This window comes from Watersipora subatra, chromosome 11 (genome assembly GCF_963576615.1).
Source record: "Watersipora subatra chromosome 11, tzWatSuba1.1, whole genome shotgun sequence".
Taxonomy (NCBI): Eukaryota; Metazoa; Bryozoa; class Gymnolaemata; order Cheilostomatida; family Watersiporidae; genus Watersipora; species Watersipora subatra.
The window spans coordinates 35,912,784-35,931,232 of record NC_088718.1 but is presented as its reverse complement, the minus strand read 5'-3'; the positions used below and the strand labels follow the sequence as shown (position 1 = coordinate 35,931,232).

Here is an 18,449-nt window from a genome sequence, read left to right as displayed (position 1 = left end):
TCCAATCATTGTCTCTAATAATGAATGAATACTTTCTCAAGTCTGGCCAGTGAGAAAGGATTACTTATAATTAGAAATTAAAACAATAAAATCCTTTTGGGCAAAAGCTTTAAGTTTGCAAACTAATATTTCATTTATTGGGCACAAGCCAAAGTAGTTGGATTGTTAGAATTCAGTTCATCAAGCTTTTTGTGTTTTGAAAAGTTAAAGTTGTGCCTCAAATTTCCAACATGTCTCGCAAACAGGATCCCGTTTGGCAGTTTTTCACTTGAACTGCAAAAGGCAAAGGTTTTAAGGCAAAATGCAATAGGTGTGCTGTCGTAACGCGAGGTCACGCAGATAGGCATAAAGCCCGCATAGCAAAATGTCAAGCTGAAAACACCAATTTAGACAGTGATGCTAGTATTCAGGTGATAGAAGTTGAGTCATCTGCCACTGATCCAAACACTAGCAATGCATCTGCATTATGCTTTGCTCTACACTACCACATGACCAATCACTTGGATTAAAATTCCTACTTATAAATAGAGCTGTATGTAAAATATTCACTTTATGTGATAAGATTTCTACTCTGTATTTCATCGATCATGTTTGATTAAAGACTCATTCCGACATTTCCATGTTTTCTCTCTTTTTTCCCATAACAACTCCCACAGTACTATCTTTAACAGATGATTCCACATATGTATGTTCAATACTCAATCATGCAGCTATGGTAAGTGATGTTAATTAGACTTAAAATCGCAAAAACCTTGGTAACATTATAAAAACCATAAAAACTGCTTTAAACCATAAAAACCTGTTTAAACCAAAAAAACCTGGTTTTTTCATAAAAACCGTGGTTTTTTCCGACCCAGCTATTGCTAAATCCTTCAATGGCTTTACTTTCTTGAAATAATTTTTTATAAGTCCTTTTAAGTTGTCAAACGTTGAACCGATAATGTTTTTTTCAATGACATAAAAATGATAGAATCTGATAACTTCAGCTTATCTAGGAATACGGTAGACGTACCTTCAACCTAAATAATCTGTTGCAAGAATGTTAATGTTACAGGGACTTTACGTTGTACAAACAGTAAAATATATGTAAATAGCCTAATCAGTTCCAAGAACTCCCCAGACTCATCCCTTCGGATTTCCAAAATGAAAAAACTAAACATAACTTTTTACTTTAATGAGTGTACAGTAACTGTGGTATTATTATTTTGTATAGACAAATTTTTCATTATTTCTTATCATTTACAATTGGTTTCGTGTTCATGATTACGAGAATTTTACTTTAATTGAGTGGTAGCGCACACCTTTGGTGTCACTTGGAATAGATCTGTTTTTCACAGCAAGGTATATGCTGCAAATGAAAAAAAACATACATGCCTAAACTAAAATTAAAAAATATATACAATAGATACCCAATACATTGTTTTTTTTTCGCACAAGTGTGGCAAAAGACAAAACAATACTTTTGAGGCTAACTATAGGATTCTCATTATCCAATCAAATTTGAGGAATTTGCGGACTTGATGCTTTCTGTTATATGGAATTTATTACGTATTTTGTGCAAAAACTTTTCATAAATTCTCCACATTAAGGGGAATTTATGTAAAAGGATTACATTATAGGAGCATCTAATGTGCTGAATAGACTGATGGTGCACATTTCACTGTTCAGCTTACATGAGCTGTCAAGGTAAAGTCATTACAGATTCAGCTCACCGCGAGTTTTACAGCAGGGATTGGTCCAGTGCCCATGATGTTAGGTTCTACGCCCACTTGCGCCCAACTGACAATACGGGCCAAAGGAGACAGTCCCCGCTGTTCAGCATTAGCAGCTTTCATTAGAACTAGGGCAGCCGCTCCATCGTTGATTCCTTTATAAACAGACATGGCAGCACTGACGACATTGCTCAAGTCAGGGTCAGTCACATAGCAGTGTGTATATGAAAACGTGAGTTACTTAAACATCCAATGCATGCAAGATAAATTATTTTCATGGCAATAAAAATATTAAACAAACCTTGAAAGTGTTGTATTAGTTATATATTAAGGTAAAATATTGTTCATTACCTTCCCATGCTTATATATTGGTTGTTGTCTTCTCATGCTATCGATTATTGTTTTACAAGTTCAGTATATCTCATGCTAGTTTTCAGTGAGCACAGTATCTGGATTAGTAAAAGTGGGCTACATGCGACATAATTTGATCGCGAAATAAAGTATCTCCCTGACAATCATTAATCGATATATTAGGTATATTTATATATGCTCCAATTGTATCAGTATGTTTTACATATGTGACACCAAGCAAGGGAGCGAGGGCGAGAGGTATATAAATGCCAGTACCTGAGGAGGATCCAGCAGTAACGGTTCCTGTACCATCAGTAATGAAACAGGGCCGCAGTTTCTGCAATGACTCAACAGTACATCCAGCTCTAGGGAACTCATCCTTGCTTACTGTTAGCGTCTCTGAAAGCAATGTATTGTCAGTACTTGGGTTATTCTCCTAACATCCTTCATACTCGAAATATACCTTTGTCAAAAAGTGAATTATGGTATATCGACAGTAAGATAATTTTTAACCACATACATGAAGTGAGCATGAAAACAAGGCACAAAGACAGCAACAATAACATCACAGTGATAAGAAAATCAAAGAAGAGTTTGGCAGAATTTCTGTTACTTTAAAAATCTGTCATACGATTGATTAGTCATTGTAAACGTTATGTCGTGTTTTAAGGCTTCAAAGAGACTGACAATGTAATATCCTTTATTTGAACACAATATGCCACACAATCTCTAATTGAACGCCATGGCACTCCATTTTTCAACTCTTCCTCTATAGTGGCGGTCAAATAGGGGTGGTGGTCAAATAGAGGTGACATTCAAATAGAGGTGGTGCCCAATTAGAGGTTTTATGGTATACAACAATTAATTTATGTAAACAGTTCACACAAGATGGTTAGACGTCAACCAACAACTTGCAAGTGTAAAAGTGAAGTAAAAATAAAAACTTCCTTTTAATGATTATTACTATTTCTCTTCAGCCTATTATTCTTACTATAATTTAGTACTTTCTAGTTTTACATAATGCATTAGTATTAGTATGCATTGTTAAGTTTTGTGAGCCATAAAACTGACTAAACGCAATATAAAGCTTTATTATAAGAGTATTTGCTTGAACATAAAACTGCAAAATACAAAGCATTAACCTTGTATATAGATGATTAATCTTATAATAAGATATATCAATGTACCTCAAGTTCTGTGTGTGCAAATCCAGATGTAAACTGTAAACTTGTAAACTCTTGATTTGATAACCGAAGCAAAATTGATGCAAACTCAAGGAGAAAAATGAATAGTCAAAAAATTTATATTGAAAATTAATGTTTGCAGATAAGTATAATATAGGATAATAAGAAGCAATTATTTTACATATACATACATGAACCAAAGTGAACCTTTATAAATGTTATAAATGGAAAAGTTTAAGCGGCAGCAGTATACAGGTAATTTATGTGAACGTTGAACAATGTTACAGTTTTAGAAGAAGTAAATCGAGGATTTCATATCAGTATGAGCATAAATATGAGGTTAAAAACATGTCAGGGGTGCATGTATACAAACCTTTTCGTTGCTTCACCTTTACCGGAACTATCTCCTCATTAAACTCCCCAGACTTTTGCGCTTCCTCGCATTTATTCTGTGATATCGCGGAATAGATATCCTGTTCTTGTCTAGAAATCCCAAACTTCTTCGCCACATTTTCAGCTGGAATTCAAACAAACGAACTTGAAAAATCTTTAAAAATAATAGCCAAGTGTTTGGATAAGCTGTTCAGTGCGTAAGCCTAAATTTGACGAAACAACTAATTTCACTGAAACAAAAGCTAGTCAGTTGTCTTCACCCAATAGGTCATGAGCCCCTCATCGAAAGCCTATCTGATTCTAAAGCTCTAAATGTAGTATTTGAGTAACAAACTGCAGATGTAAATTTAATAGAGAGACTAACTAAAGATAACTAATGTATTTGATGGCATATAAAAAGCACTTTTTATTAAAAAATGGCTTGAAATATTATCCTGGGTCCCATATACATTGAGCAACCTCAAAATTTGAGGACTTTGGATGAAATCCTACATGGTACCACAAAGGAGTCGTAACCTGGGCAATAATTATCCTTATCTGGCCTAACATTAGGTGTTACACTAATAACCCAGCCTAACATCCTGTGCTATCCTAAAAACCTGCCAGATTATAACTTAAAGTTTATCATAATTCTTTATCACTATCAAATTCACCATCACCGCAATTACTACCGCAAATGATATACCACATCAATATCTATGTTATGGTCGATCCTCAAAAAAATAGGTAATGAGGTAATAACATTATTGACGCATGCATATTATTTCATATTTATTCTAAGCACGCTGCTATATATTAGCAGTGATAGTACGGCCTCCTTCAATCGATAGTTAGAAATTTTTGCAAACAATCTCTACACAAACTAACAGTTTCATTCAGGTTGTGGATGGAAATTTTTGTTACATTATCATTGACACAATAACAAAACTCCATCTTGGTACTTCTTATCCACATTCTTATTCATGGCAAATATAAATACAGTAAGCAAAATATTATATAACGTTGCTATGTTATTATATCTTAATGTTTGGGTTGATTCGGTCAAAATAGGACCAATATAACCTAGAGGGCCACTACAGTTTCATCTAGTGGGTAGCATAGCTATGCAAGTATAGCCGAGGCTAAGGTGTTTCTCTCAATATCCTGCTAAAATAGCCATGCGTCTTTTGCAAACACATGTCTCCATAAGCCAGCAAATACAGTATTTAAAGTTTTGTGTATATAGACTGTTTGAATAATTGCTTATCAGAATAAATAAAGGGCAGACAATAGCTCTACTTCTCTATAAAACTATTTTTAAATCTGGATCATATATACAGGTTTAAAAATGTACATCAAACACTAGACATACATGAGCAGTTATGATTTAATTATTTTTGCATTCTGAACCTTCCATAAAGAGGCCATTTGCAAAAGCAGCCTGCACCAAAACGTAAACAGAAGAGTTTTAAAAGCACATTATTTTTATGACTAAATCCTTGCATAAGACACATTACAAAATTTCAAAAATGTCATTTTTAAGCACCTCTGTTTAATTCAGTTGAATTGTAGAATCATCTACTCATTGAAAGGGTGAACAATTCCAAAAACGATGGATGTACTGCTGTATATGCATTGTGTAATGTTTAGAACTATCAATTTGGTAGAATATAATCTCTCTACTCATCGATCTATCACATAATTATTTCAAGATAGTTACTCATTCAGAAAAAGAGATTGAAAAACCTATGAAGCAATTTGATTGAAGAGCCCAAGTAAAATGTGCAACATCTACAAGCTTAGATTTTCTGACAAAAGAACACAATAATACAGATACTCAATATGGCCAATCGCCACCAAGCACTGGCTGAACCCACATGTGAGCCATATTTAATAATGAGCTATAATCAATTGACAGTTGACCCAACAGCAAATGTAAAACAACAAGGCATACCTGTAATACCCATAGGGATCTTATCGAATGCATCTGTGAGACCGTCATAGACTGTAGTGTCCAGCAACTCGGTGTGCCCCATCTTCTGTCCATTGCGCATGTGGATGCAGTGGGGTGCCTAAAAATTTACTCATTAATAAGTTGAAAAGATTCATTGTCGTAACATACTGGTTCGAGGTTTTAGCTAAAATGGACAAAGATGGTAATATGCGAGAGTTAAGGCCTGACAAGGCAGCTGCCTAGATGGAGGTATAAAAGATTGAGTGAGCCAGGAAGAGAGGTTAATCTACGCTTACTGTGATGCTGTTACTCAGGAGGAATAATGGAACCCTGGCCAGAGCAGGGTCTCTGTGATGTTTCAACTTTCTCTTCATAATTACTCAAACCAATAAAATAATAATAATATATAATACTTACTATTACATTATAATTGTATATTTTATTATTGAATATACAATACAATAATAAAATATTTTATTATTATAAATAATATAGTATAATGATAAAAATAAAATGTTTTATTATACCTAATATAATAATAAAATAATGTATCAATATATACAATAATGAAACATTTCAATCTATTTAATAGCTTCATTTTTCACCAAGCATGTTGAACAATGTCATAGACTAAAGCAGAGCTTGACAGTATCACCAATCTGGTAATTTACTGCAAGGACGCTCCCCTATTTATGATCACTTTGTAAATGAATGCAGACAATTTTAACATGTGGCTAGACAGCAACCAGGACAATAGTCTAGAATGCCTGACCTACAATTCCCAAAAGGCTACCAATGGTAACAGTAATATCATCCAACTTTGAAGGGTCTCTCACGTCAAATTTTAAAAGATTCTATCACAAAGTATATAGATATTTTAACATCAGTTGAGATTTTGTTTGTTGTTTTAAATGACCTGACTGACAGGATGCTTCAAGATTGAAATCAGCAAAACATGATCGTGGTTGAAGATGTCTCTGAAATGATTTTAATAGTAGTGTTTTCTGTTTGTTCCTCTCATTATGACATTGGTTATTGCGCTCAAGTTGCAGCCTCACGCGTCAATAACGACTTATATTTTTTTTGCATTTGCTCATGATTGTTGGAATAAAACTTCAAATATAGCCTCAGATACGTTTCTATAGATGCCCCAAGCGATTTAAAGATAGGTTGGCTAAAAATTGTCCCATTTTTCCTCTAAATTCTGTGTGAACATATACGTACCCCGTGCCAACGAAACCATAAATTTATCACTTATTAACAACTAGCCGAATGGCCGGCGTTGCTCGGATAATAAAAAAGTTTTTGTACAAAAGATTTTTTTTTTATTATCATATATCAGATTCGACATTCTAACCTTTAGACTTCATAGCATGAGAAAAAATATTTGGACAGTTCAAATAAATTAAAAAAAGTAAAACAACTGTAAAGGTGTTTAAATGTGAAATAAAGCAAGTAATGACCAGATAAGTCTGTTTGGCTACAAAGATTACAATAAAAAATGGTTTGATATTGACCAATTAATATGAACTGAAAAAAGAATCATGAATATATTGAAATAATAATAGCAATGACTACATAGAAATGTGTGTATAAAAAGGTTACTGTTGCAGCAGAAGCTCGTTGGATTCACAGTTTTGATGAACAATACCGGTACCTCTCGATACTGGTATAAGCGTAAAATGAGATATCGGACCGCCTTTGTCTGATACTTTGTCTGATTAACCGGAGAGAGAATGTAGAGGCAACTCTTACTCAAGATAATACAATTATCCACGTGAAAAGTATTCAGCCTATATAGATTTAGCAATCGAGCCTTACGAAAAACCGAAAATAGGAGTGTAACAGTCCATTTGAAGTTGAAATGACAAATTTAAAATAACAAATTGAAAAAATAGGCGATGAACTTTAAATAGCCTTTTAAAATATTCCAAAAGAAAAGCAAACGCAAAGGGTATTATTAATTAATACTAAAAAAACATATTGAGTTTGTAGCCTTCAATCGTGATAAGGATAGATATTGAGCTGAAAACTGATAACAGCTTAGTCTAGTGGTTACATGTGCATTGTGTTTGTTGACTTATGATTTAAATGCCGTGAGTACAAATCCTCAGTGAGACAGATTTTTCCTTGCTATAACTTGCCAGATGAACAACAGATATACAGATAAACTTTGAGCTTTATATATAGACAAGCAGAATGACTGGTATTGCACGAGTAATATAATAACTACCTAAAGAATTTGTGTAACTTACACAAAAAACTAGATCTTTACTAAAATAACATCAGTGTTTTGGGTCAGCTTAACAATCGTTACGCGTAACGGTCAACAGTGCTAGTTATTAACCCCAAGCATGCGCTTTAAGCATAAGTATCTTAACTAATGTAATGACTATTTTCCCAATGAATTAATTGTAACCCTTAATGGTTAAGTTCACCATCTCTCGATCTGTAGGCTCCGAGATCAAATCCAGTGCTCTGCAGATTTTTCAATGCTAGATTTCAATTGCTATAACTGGACACAGAGTTTAACAAAAAGACAAACACTGAGATTTATATATATATAAATGCACGACTACTGACATTATTTTTAGAAAAGTTTAGGCACATTTTTATATCTGAGCATTTTAAAAAGCGATCAAATTTTAATGATTTTAATCTTGAAACATCGTGGCAGTTAGATTACCTAAAACAAACATTCGAATTTACGCAGAGTAAAATCAGTGCAAGATCTCAAATTTGATTTAAATAATGAGAATCTCATACATGTGGTTGGTCTTACAAATACCGTTTGGAAGACTTGGAAGAGAAAACAAAGTATAGGGGTATCTCTATTATATATACTAGTGCTCTGGTAGTCTAGTTTGCCGTGAGAAATCATCGGGTGTGTCAATAAAACGCAGAGAATAAGTATGTGCACAATTATTCAGAAATACCAAAAGGTGGTCAAGTGTTAGAGTGTTGGTGGTTGCCAAGCTGGATATCATTGAAAGCGATGTTTTCTACTAACCCCTAAACCTGATTCTGAACAAAGAGATGGACAGAGATGCTGCTCTTATTACAGTAAAGATAGATTTTTGTTTCACTTTTCAAACATATTTCAGACATATACTTTTTTTCCCAGCATAGACCTTACTGTCTAGAAAAAAAGTGAAAATTTAAATTGACAATGAAGGCATGCGCTCCCCTTAAATTAACATAAAATTACTGTAATCATGGACCTCAAATCATGTGAAAATGATAAGAAATAGTTGATACAAACTAATAATACCCCAGTTACTGTACAGTCATTAAATTAAAAAGTTAAGTGTAATTTTTTCATATCTGAAGGACCAAAGGGGTGAGTTTGGCAAGATCTTGGATTGGATTAGACAATTTACATGTATTTTACTGTTAGAATAAGGTAAAATCTCTATAACATAAGCGGTCTCGGAACGGATTATTCAAGTTGTATAAGATCCTGCAGCATATCAAGATTCTAAGAAATAAAATGGCAATCACCAAACCTTGCTCATGCTTTCCTGACCACCTGCCACCACTATTTCAGCATCTCCGCATTGAATAGCCTGGGCACCCAGACAGACAGCGCGCAGCCCAGATCCACAGAGCATGTTCACAAGAGATGCGGGAACCTCCTTTGGCACACCTGCTGCCATAGAGGCCTGCCTGCCAGGGTTTTGACATTGACCTATTAAAGATCAAGAGTAAATTGTCAACGTAACACCCCGACGAATACAAACATTACACCTTCATCTCACAAAACTTTATGAGAGATAAATACAGTTTGCAAGACAGTCACTATGTTTCCATGATGCAGATTTGGAGTTGTGCGCACATTGAGCTACCGTGTGACAATTGTTTCAACGGACATGTTGTGGATTACGCGGTCTCTTTGTTAAAAAGGTAAGGAATTCTACGCTGCTCAAATAAAAATAAAAATGACAGAAGTGCGGAAAATATTAAAAACGAAATATAGTAGACTGGGCGGCATTTTCTTTAGCATAATTTGCAAGTATCGCTTATCGTTTCTATATTTCGAAAGCATGAAACATTCGATAAAAAATTTGTGAGTATCAAAACTCACTTGACTTGCTGATTTTTACTGTTTTCATCTTGCGGATGATGCAAACTTGTAAATTAACCACTCCATGGAAACATAGTGCTTCAGTCTGCAACTGCACACAAGCTTGGACACTGAAGAATGATAATGATTCGTGCCATGTGGATAAAGGGACCACATAGAATGACTCATTTAACATGGTAGATTTGTAATTTGTGTGATGAAGCATGCTGCAGAAGGTTAAAATTATTCTATATAATGCTTTGCTATCTCAATAAAATGAATGACCCTTCAAGACCCAAAAAGTTACTCTAACTTGATCTAGAGTGAGCATTGCCTTTAGCTAAACAATAAAGAACGACATGAATGCAGCTACGCTGTGATTTGCCGGAATTTTAACACTTGTACACCAAAGTTACAGATACATTACACCTGATGTCAAGCAAAGTTACAGACACCTTACACCTGACGTCAACCAAAATTACAGACACCTTATACCTGATTTCAACCAAAGTTGCAAATACATTACACCTGATTTCAACCAAAGTTACAGATACACTAAACCTGATATCAACCAAAGTTACAGACACTCCACACCTGATTTCAACCAAAGTTACAAACACATTACACCTGATGTCAATCAAAGTTACAGATACACTAAACCTGACGTCAACCAAAATTACAGACACCTTATACCTGATTTCAACCATAGTTACAAATACATTACACCTGATTTCAACCAAAGTTACAGACACCTTACACCTGATGTCAATGGATAGAAACCCTGTGTGACCTCGGCTTTGACCATCATCTTATGTCATGGTTTGTTAAGGGAAAACAAACCCCAGTGATAATCATAATTATGAAACTACTTGAAATAACCGTGTTGTTTGTTATTAATTCGTTTATTGTCAAATATTCATTTATTAATTAAATATTCATTAGATGAATTACGACAACATGCACATCAATGGAAAGCTAAGTATGTTCGACATATGAATATTATTAAGTATCAACTGATATTTGCCTGTTTAGTCTGGAATTGGTGTAACATAGCAGTATTCGCATATCATGGCAAAAATCAATTAAAACGAAATTTAAATTTGTCAACAAAATGGCCTAATTTAACATGATTTTTGAACAGATGTATACATGTAACTATAGAAAAGTGAATCAGTGTACTTTGGAGTATTAGTAGCGTCTTAATATTTAGTTGGGCAGCTACTATTGTTCATCACCGAGTAGGATAAAATGGGTGCATAATAAATAGATTAAATTTCTTGAGACTATTTGTGGTGGCAGACAAGATGTCTACAAAACTTGTTTCTAGAATATATATAGTGGGCCTTGTCAGAGATAATAAAGAAAGTGAGCCATAAATGACAAAGAATTGAAACAAATTTCTAGATTGCCCTAAAATGACGATGAGTATATCTGGTGTTGTAAGGGAAGAATTTTGTTATTTGTTGATCAGAATCCACATGCATAAAATTGACCTTTATTGAAGATAAAAAACCGATTAAAAGTATCGATGAATATTCAACTTTTATAAGCATAATTTTTCTGAGAAAAAAAAACAAAAAGTTTGGGATGAAGAAAGATGGTTCATGGACAATAAAAGCGAACAGTTAACATATACAGGTAGTCATCAACTTACGACCAATACGACATACATCCACCCGACTTGACGACCACGTCAATGGGAAGGTCAGGCAGTTTAGTGAAAGGCGTAGCGTAAGCCGTTCTTCGTTATTTTTGTTAAGCTTTTTCGTTGGGCGATTTCTTTCTGACACACGATATCAAATATAATTTCTCTCGAAATTAAAATTCGACGATTTGTGTACTGATGATATGCGTTGTTAAGAGATATACGCTGCTTGCAATGGTGAGTTCAACGTTATCCGTTATGGTAAAAAACGGAATCGCAAACAGATAAATGATAAAATATTTGTTAAAAGTTTGAAGTGAACTAAAATACATACTAAATTTTCCTTCAAGCATATGTTAAGTAAGCTAAACTCATTAAGTTAGATCAGAATCGACAGAATATACAGAGTCAACTTTAGTCTGAATCGACTTATGACCGGCCGGAACCAAACGCGGTTGTAAGTCAACGACTACCTGTATAGGCCTACCATAAAGTTATAGGTTCAAACATGAAAAAGTTATTGCATCACCTTTCCTAACAATGTGGAGCCTCTACACACATTAGTTACAAACATAGTGCCGCAATGCATCGAGGGTCCATTCAGGAATGACAGTATTTGTGAGCTAAATAAGTGCAATGTGCTTTATAAACAGCTGGTCAAGTGCGATAAATATAAAAAGCATTTTCTCTCTGGACTAAAGAGCTGTGGCTTATTAGACAAACCTTCCACAAACTGTAACAATGTCTGTCATTTCTAACAAATGCAATCTTCCACATGGATAACTGCAAGCTGTCCTCAAATGTACTTGACATTTCCAATATTTCCCATGTAGTAGTGTAATCATGGTTTAAGAAGAACTGAGTGGCCAAGATCAAAACCTGTAGTTTCTGTTGAATTGTGACTCATTTTGATGTTGAATATGTAGTAGTGCTTATTCGAATCAGTTTACACACGAATGAGGATGTTAGGTATTTACATATGTAACCAGATTATTTTACATTATTTGCGCTAAGCATGTATTATTTAAGAAGCCATCTCTAAACAGGAAATACATCAGTATAAGCAATTCTACTTTTAACTTGTATTTAAAATAGAAGTAGATAACTTCAGAATATGTGATTGTCATTGGTAGCAGGACCACAAGAAGGAGGGCTGTTTGGTATTGCAATTGTGGATGTGGTTTTGGCAAGATATCTACTGAATTCTCCTTTCCACTGATATGTTTGTATATGACACAGGTTTGCTCCCACACAAAAAGGTACTTGATGTCAATGTGTTTGGTTCTTTGATGCACATGTGAATGTCCTTTGGTAAGAGCTACTGCGCCAAGGTTATCGGCGAAGGTGGTGCTATTGTCATCTTGTGGTATCCAGTAGGTTTTGCATAACGTTTATAGAAACAACATTTCCTTTGTGGCCTCGGTCAGTGCCATATATTCTGCGTCGAATGATGACGGTGCCACAGTAGGTTGTCGTCTGCTATTCCAGCCGATTAGGCATCTTCCTAACATGAATATGTAGCCAGTCATGGATCTTCTGGTAGTGTGTCTCGGGCCCAATCGGCATCGACAAAACTGACAAGTCTCTGGTCTGTTGGTGTAAATGACAAGTGTAGTCCTTGGGATCCTTTAAAGTACATAGCAACCTCTAGATGGCATTGACATGTATTGGTCCAGATTTCTCCAAGTGTTGAGATTGCTTTCCAACTGTCCATGCAATATCAGGTCGTGTTCCAGTCATGCGATGTATAAGGCTACCGACAACTTGCCTATATAGGCAGTCTCTAGAGACAGCGTGCTTTTCATTTGATGCTAGTGGCAGTTGTAAGTGTCCTTTCTTGCCGGTGTGCTGACAGGATTGCAGTCCGCCATGCCAAAGTTTTTAGGATGATTTTTAGGTAGCTATGCTCCTGAGACAGTGTAGCGATTACCGCCTTTGAAATTAATTCCAAGGAACCAACTTAGTTCTACTCTGTCATCCATGTTGAACTGCTCGTTGAGAAGCACTTTGGTTTCTGAAATAATATCCTCGTTTTGTGAACAGATCAAGGTGTCATCAACCCGGAAAATATGATGACCTTTGATGTGGGGTCCTGGATGTTCTCTTTTGTATAGACACACTAGTTCCCGGCTCCAGATTTGAAACCTTCCAACTCTAAAAATGTTGTAACTCTGTGGTACCAACTTCGGCCACTTTGTTTTAGTCCATATTTAGACTTGTTTAGACGACATGATAATTTTGTTGTGTCATCGGTCTTCTCATAGACTGGTGGCTGTTGTAGGTAGATTACTTAATTGATTGGTTCATTTAGCTAGGCTCTTTTTACATCCAACAGGTGGATTTTCATGTCTTCACTAGCTGCTTTTTGGAGAAGCACTTTTATTGATGTGAATCGTGCTGTGAGGCTGTATGTTTCTTCATAGTATCCTAGTAGTGTGAGTATCCTTTCGCGACATATCTTGCTTTGTGTTGCACTTTATCTGGTTGATTGCTTTGTTTTATTTACTTTATAGTATGCATCCATCTTCCCTTTGTTTCGGTTCTGTCATGTGGCAGTGTTTGTATGGGCGATTTGTTGGAGTCCTGGAAGGTGTTTACCTCTTTATCCATAGCTTTCTTCCACTTTTCCCTGTCGCCTGAACATTCCTCATAGCATCGGGGTATGCTGCTGCTGTGGTGTTCAGGAGGTAAGCATAATCAACATTGCAGAGGGAGTAGTCTTTCATGTAACATGGCTGTTTCTTTGTACTCTGGCCCATTCTAGTTTTGGACAGGGGTTGTATATCATGCTCTCGTGGAATGGAGTGTTTTGCATTATTTCTGCTATTTGGTGTGGGTTCTGGTGGTGTGAGTTTTGTATCCTCACTTATGCCTTTTTGTGCAGGTTCTTGCGGTATGGCATTTTTTGCACAATCTTTGCTTTTTATTGAAGCAGGCTCTTGTGGTCCGGCATGTTCTGTGCCATTTCTGCCTTTGATTGAAGCAGGTTCTTGTGGTATGGCATTTTCTGTGCTATTTCTGCTTTTATTGGTGCAGGTTCTTGTATCATGACATTTTCTGTGCCATTTCTGATTTGTGTGATCATTGTATTCCCATGTCTGACATTATGGGAAGTTACAATTCTGTTGTTGCGGATGAGTATTTTGCCACTCTGACTTTTTGGGTCGATGCCGAGATGTATACCACTCTGGTCTCAGTCAGAAAGCTTTTGTTTGTTTCCTTCAGAGTAGTAAGTGAACGGTGAGCTGAAGTTGTAGTTTTTTCACGTCAGGTTGAGTGCCAGTGAGAAGCTCGTAAGTTGTCCTTTTGGTTTGGCTTAGATAGCTCCTATTCCTCAGATACTGCGCGTGTCTGACAGCGAGGCCCCAGAAGCTTTTGGGCAAGTCTGATTCTATGGGTAGACATCGTGGCATGTCCATGCGACTCCTTCATGATCTTTACGATTTTCCGTTTTGGTATGAATAAGAGGGTTTTATTTCTCTATCACATAGGGTTGTCTAGAACACTTGTCCCAGGTATTCCATTCCATTATTAGTATGGATCTCTTTGATGTGACCAATCGGTGTGGCACCAGCAATAAATTGTTTTAGAGCTATGTGAGCGTCTATCATAAGGTCAGTACTTGTCAGTGTAATAAGGTTATATTAAGTGTCAACTGCACGCGTAAAATGTGTGTAAGCGGCTGATAAAACATAGCTAGCATCGGTAACATTATGGTATAAGGATATGCTGACTCAGCTAACTATAAGGCTGGTAAAGTGATTAGCACTCAGTGTGAGCACACACTGTGGCAGAGTCGCTGTTGTAAAGAAGGTTATACGAAAATAGCACACTTGAGTATTTGTCGCTGAAGTTGATTATAAAGTTGTGTCATTCTTTGGATGTCGGTGTTATTGGATCACACACACACACACCTGAGTGGACTCGCTGTGGGGTTTTGCGGTTTTAAAGTCTTCTCTATGGGGTTGTTTCGTGATTTTACTTTCCCCACAAATATTGCAGGTGGTGTTGTGTTTGGGTCCCACTATCTCAATTCCTTTTGTTACTATCTCTAGCTCGAGAATGTCGGCTGAGTTCATGTGGCCAAAGGTTTTGTGCATTCTGGTAGTGATTTTGTAAGGTTGATTGAATCATCTGCGATCGCTATGTTAAGGAAGTAAAGCCTACCTTTTGCTTTTATTGGAAAGTTTTTTTGTTCAGAGTTGGTTAGTGCTGCCTTGAATGTTGACTAGCAACAAAATTCACATTACCGTTATTTGATAACAACAGACTCACCATGTCTTACTCTGCTGTGTTGTAGGTGCAAAATATGTGGAAACATGATTGAAAACTATAAAAAGCTCAAAAACGAACAGTTAATCGCAGCCATCTCGACAATGCCGTAGATTGGAATTCATTTCCAAAACAGCTCAAATGGGACGTAGTTGAACAAAATAGCTTTTGTTTATACTTTCATGCAACCTCATTCGTCGAAATATTTTCACAAATACACTTCACGCCATCAATAAAACCATGTCTATTGTCCTTATATGAGTCTATTTTATCATCATTGTAATGCTGTCACTTTAAGCACTGATATCTCAAAACCAACCGTGAAAATTCATTTAATCTTTTAACCTTAGCTCGAAGGAGTGCATATCATCCTCTGATAAACATGACAAGCTTGTTGGTCACCTGCGATAGTCGAAAAATGCAGCAAAAACTGTTTGCGCGATTTGGCAGGAAGTATGAGTCACATGATCAGATTACTACTAGATGATTAGACCAGGCTGAAACAATACTGTGAAGTAGCGAGCATTTATATTTGATACGGGCTTTCCGATAGAACCGAAGTATTTGTCATAAACTAGTGCTACGAGACATTTTATATCGAACCTGTTATTGGCCTTTAATTTCACGTGATAACATCACATGTCAAAACAATAACCAAACTGTTGGGGTACGTCGGCCAAGTAATCAGATTCCAAACTACAGCGTTTTTGTGATGGCTGCGATTAACTCTTCGTTTTTGAGCTTGAAAGAGCTTTTAATCACATTTCCACATATCCTGCACCTACAACACAACAGAGTAAGACATGTTGAACCTTTTGATACCAAATACCTGTAATGTGAATTTTGTTGCAAGTAAAGCTTTAAATTCTGAAAAGGTTTGGTCTTTGTCAATTTGTGTGTGTACAAAGACCAAAGGTTGGTATGAGGATGGTAGACCTTTCAAAATCATAACGGTAACCAAATTATCGCTTATGTTTTTGTCAGCAGATCTTAGTCCTGCTGCATAGTTTTCTACACATATGAGATAGTCAGTGGTATTATCTGCTTCTTTCATCCTAACTGTTGCTTAAAAAGAGTTAATACCCATGATTTGTCAGTGCAGGCGTAGGGTTGGCGGAATATTTGAAATGCTTTCCTTCCATCGTTTGTAGCATCTCTCATTATGAGATGTAGCGATATCTCATCAAGGGCTTGTACAAGTTCAGCATAAGCCCGTGTGTTTTTACCGGCAAAGTTCTCAGCATTATCTACACATGCTTTTTTAGGTAGCAATGCCGTGTGTACACATTCATCTTGAGTATACAAGTAAGATAGGAACTGGATTTCCAGATTGAAAAACTCTTGAGATCTCCACCTAAATACAGTCTATTGTTAAAGCCAATGAGCCCATAACCTGTTAAATTGTGACTCATTTTGATGTTGAATATTGTAATAGTGTTCATTCCAATCAGTTTAGGCACGGATGAAGAGTTTAGGTATTTATGTAACCCAATTATTTTGTGATGTTGAACGGGAAACATGTATTAATTAAGAAGTCATTCTTGAACAAGAAGTATATCAGTATAAGCTATTCAACTTTTAACTCAAATGTAAAATATAAAATATGAGTAGATAACTTCAAAGTATGTGATTGTCAGTTTAACGATTGGTAGAAGGATTACATGATTGTCTCTCAATAGTTTCATGTAAAAAATGTTTACTGTTCTTCTCATAGCCACTACTTTTGAGTTGGGATTACCTTTTTCTAATTCTTCAAGTCTTCTTCACTAGCTACACCTAGGCAGATACCGCAATCATTTTTTCCGTAAGTAGCCTAACAATTTAATAACTATAAGTTGTTTGTTTATTCTCGCTTTTTTCTTCCAAGGCTGTGAAAGCTTGCAATTTCTCTGCCAAATTATGAGACTGACTGAGGCAATAAAAAACTATATTGAGGGAAGTAGGCTACTTACCAGCAGTTAGAACCTGGCCAAGTATGACTTCTGATACTTTTGAAGGTGAGATCTGTGCCCTTTGCAAAGCTTCTTTAATCACTGCTGCACCTAACTCGTGAGCAGCTAAACTAGCCAAGCAGCCATTAAAAGAACCTAGACCAATACGAATGAACGATAGACACGGAAAGATAACAATCAAATAATTGGTATATATATATATATATATATATATATATATATATATATATATATATATATATATATATATATATATATATATATATATATATATATATATATATATATATATTCGAATATGATTTTGGTGAACGAACTAGACTAACACGCTTTAATATGCAGATGTAATTTTTATAATTTGGAAAATGGCACGTTGTGGTTAATTGGATTCATTGAACCAAGAAGTACAGTTTACTACATTTTAAACTTTTAATTAAAGTTTCAAACTAATCGGTAAAATAAACTAATTTAAACAAACAACGATGATGGAGAATATGAAAGGATTAGGATCACATTAAGGTAACGGGCATACCAACAGGAGTTCTTGTCGCGGAAACGATAACGACATCTGAGACAGACATTGCGATTAGAAGCGTAGATCGACTGAAATAATTCTAGCAGCAGAGCAACAGGAATGAATGGAGCGAGAACACGCAAACATGTAAAAAGGATTCATTAACTTAGCATCTTTTCTTTGCGCTAGTAATCACGGGGTACAAAGACCGGCGGACACGGAGTATCGATGCATCGAATATTGTAGGCAACGAACTACAGCTATTCTCGTTCTCTGTTTTTAGAGTAACGAAAGACAACTTCTAATTATCAATTGAGTAGGAAGCTACTTGTTGCTTATGCCGTCTTACGGTTATTAGGGTTGACCTTTTCGACCAAGTAACACGACATCACGGTGAAGTGTTAAATTAAGCCTTTTAAATGACACTGGT

The 18,449-nt window shown here is 35.8% G+C and overlaps 1 protein-coding gene across 1 annotated transcript in view; it reads right to left on the bottom strand.

The window, feature by feature from the left end:
- Positions 1-18,164, bottom strand: part of LOC137408313 (acetyl-CoA acetyltransferase, cytosolic-like) — a 28,860-nt gene extending 10,696 nt beyond the window's left edge. Inside the window, exons 1-7 of the mRNA XM_068094797.1 lie at positions 18,038-18,164; positions 17,506-17,640; positions 9,080-9,261; positions 5,574-5,691; positions 3,621-3,764; positions 2,340-2,462; positions 1,713-1,867 (exon numbers count right to left, since the gene is read on the bottom strand). Of these exons, the coding sequence (XP_067950898.1) occupies positions 1,713-1,867; positions 2,340-2,462; positions 3,621-3,764; positions 5,574-5,691; positions 9,080-9,261; positions 17,506-17,640; positions 18,038-18,086 (906 nt within the window). The 5' untranslated portion in view covers positions 18,087-18,164. The remainder of the gene's footprint in view (positions 1-1,712; positions 1,868-2,339; positions 2,463-3,620; positions 3,765-5,573; positions 5,692-9,079; positions 9,262-17,505; positions 17,641-18,037) is intronic.
- Positions 18,165-18,449: the final 285 nt, after the last annotated feature.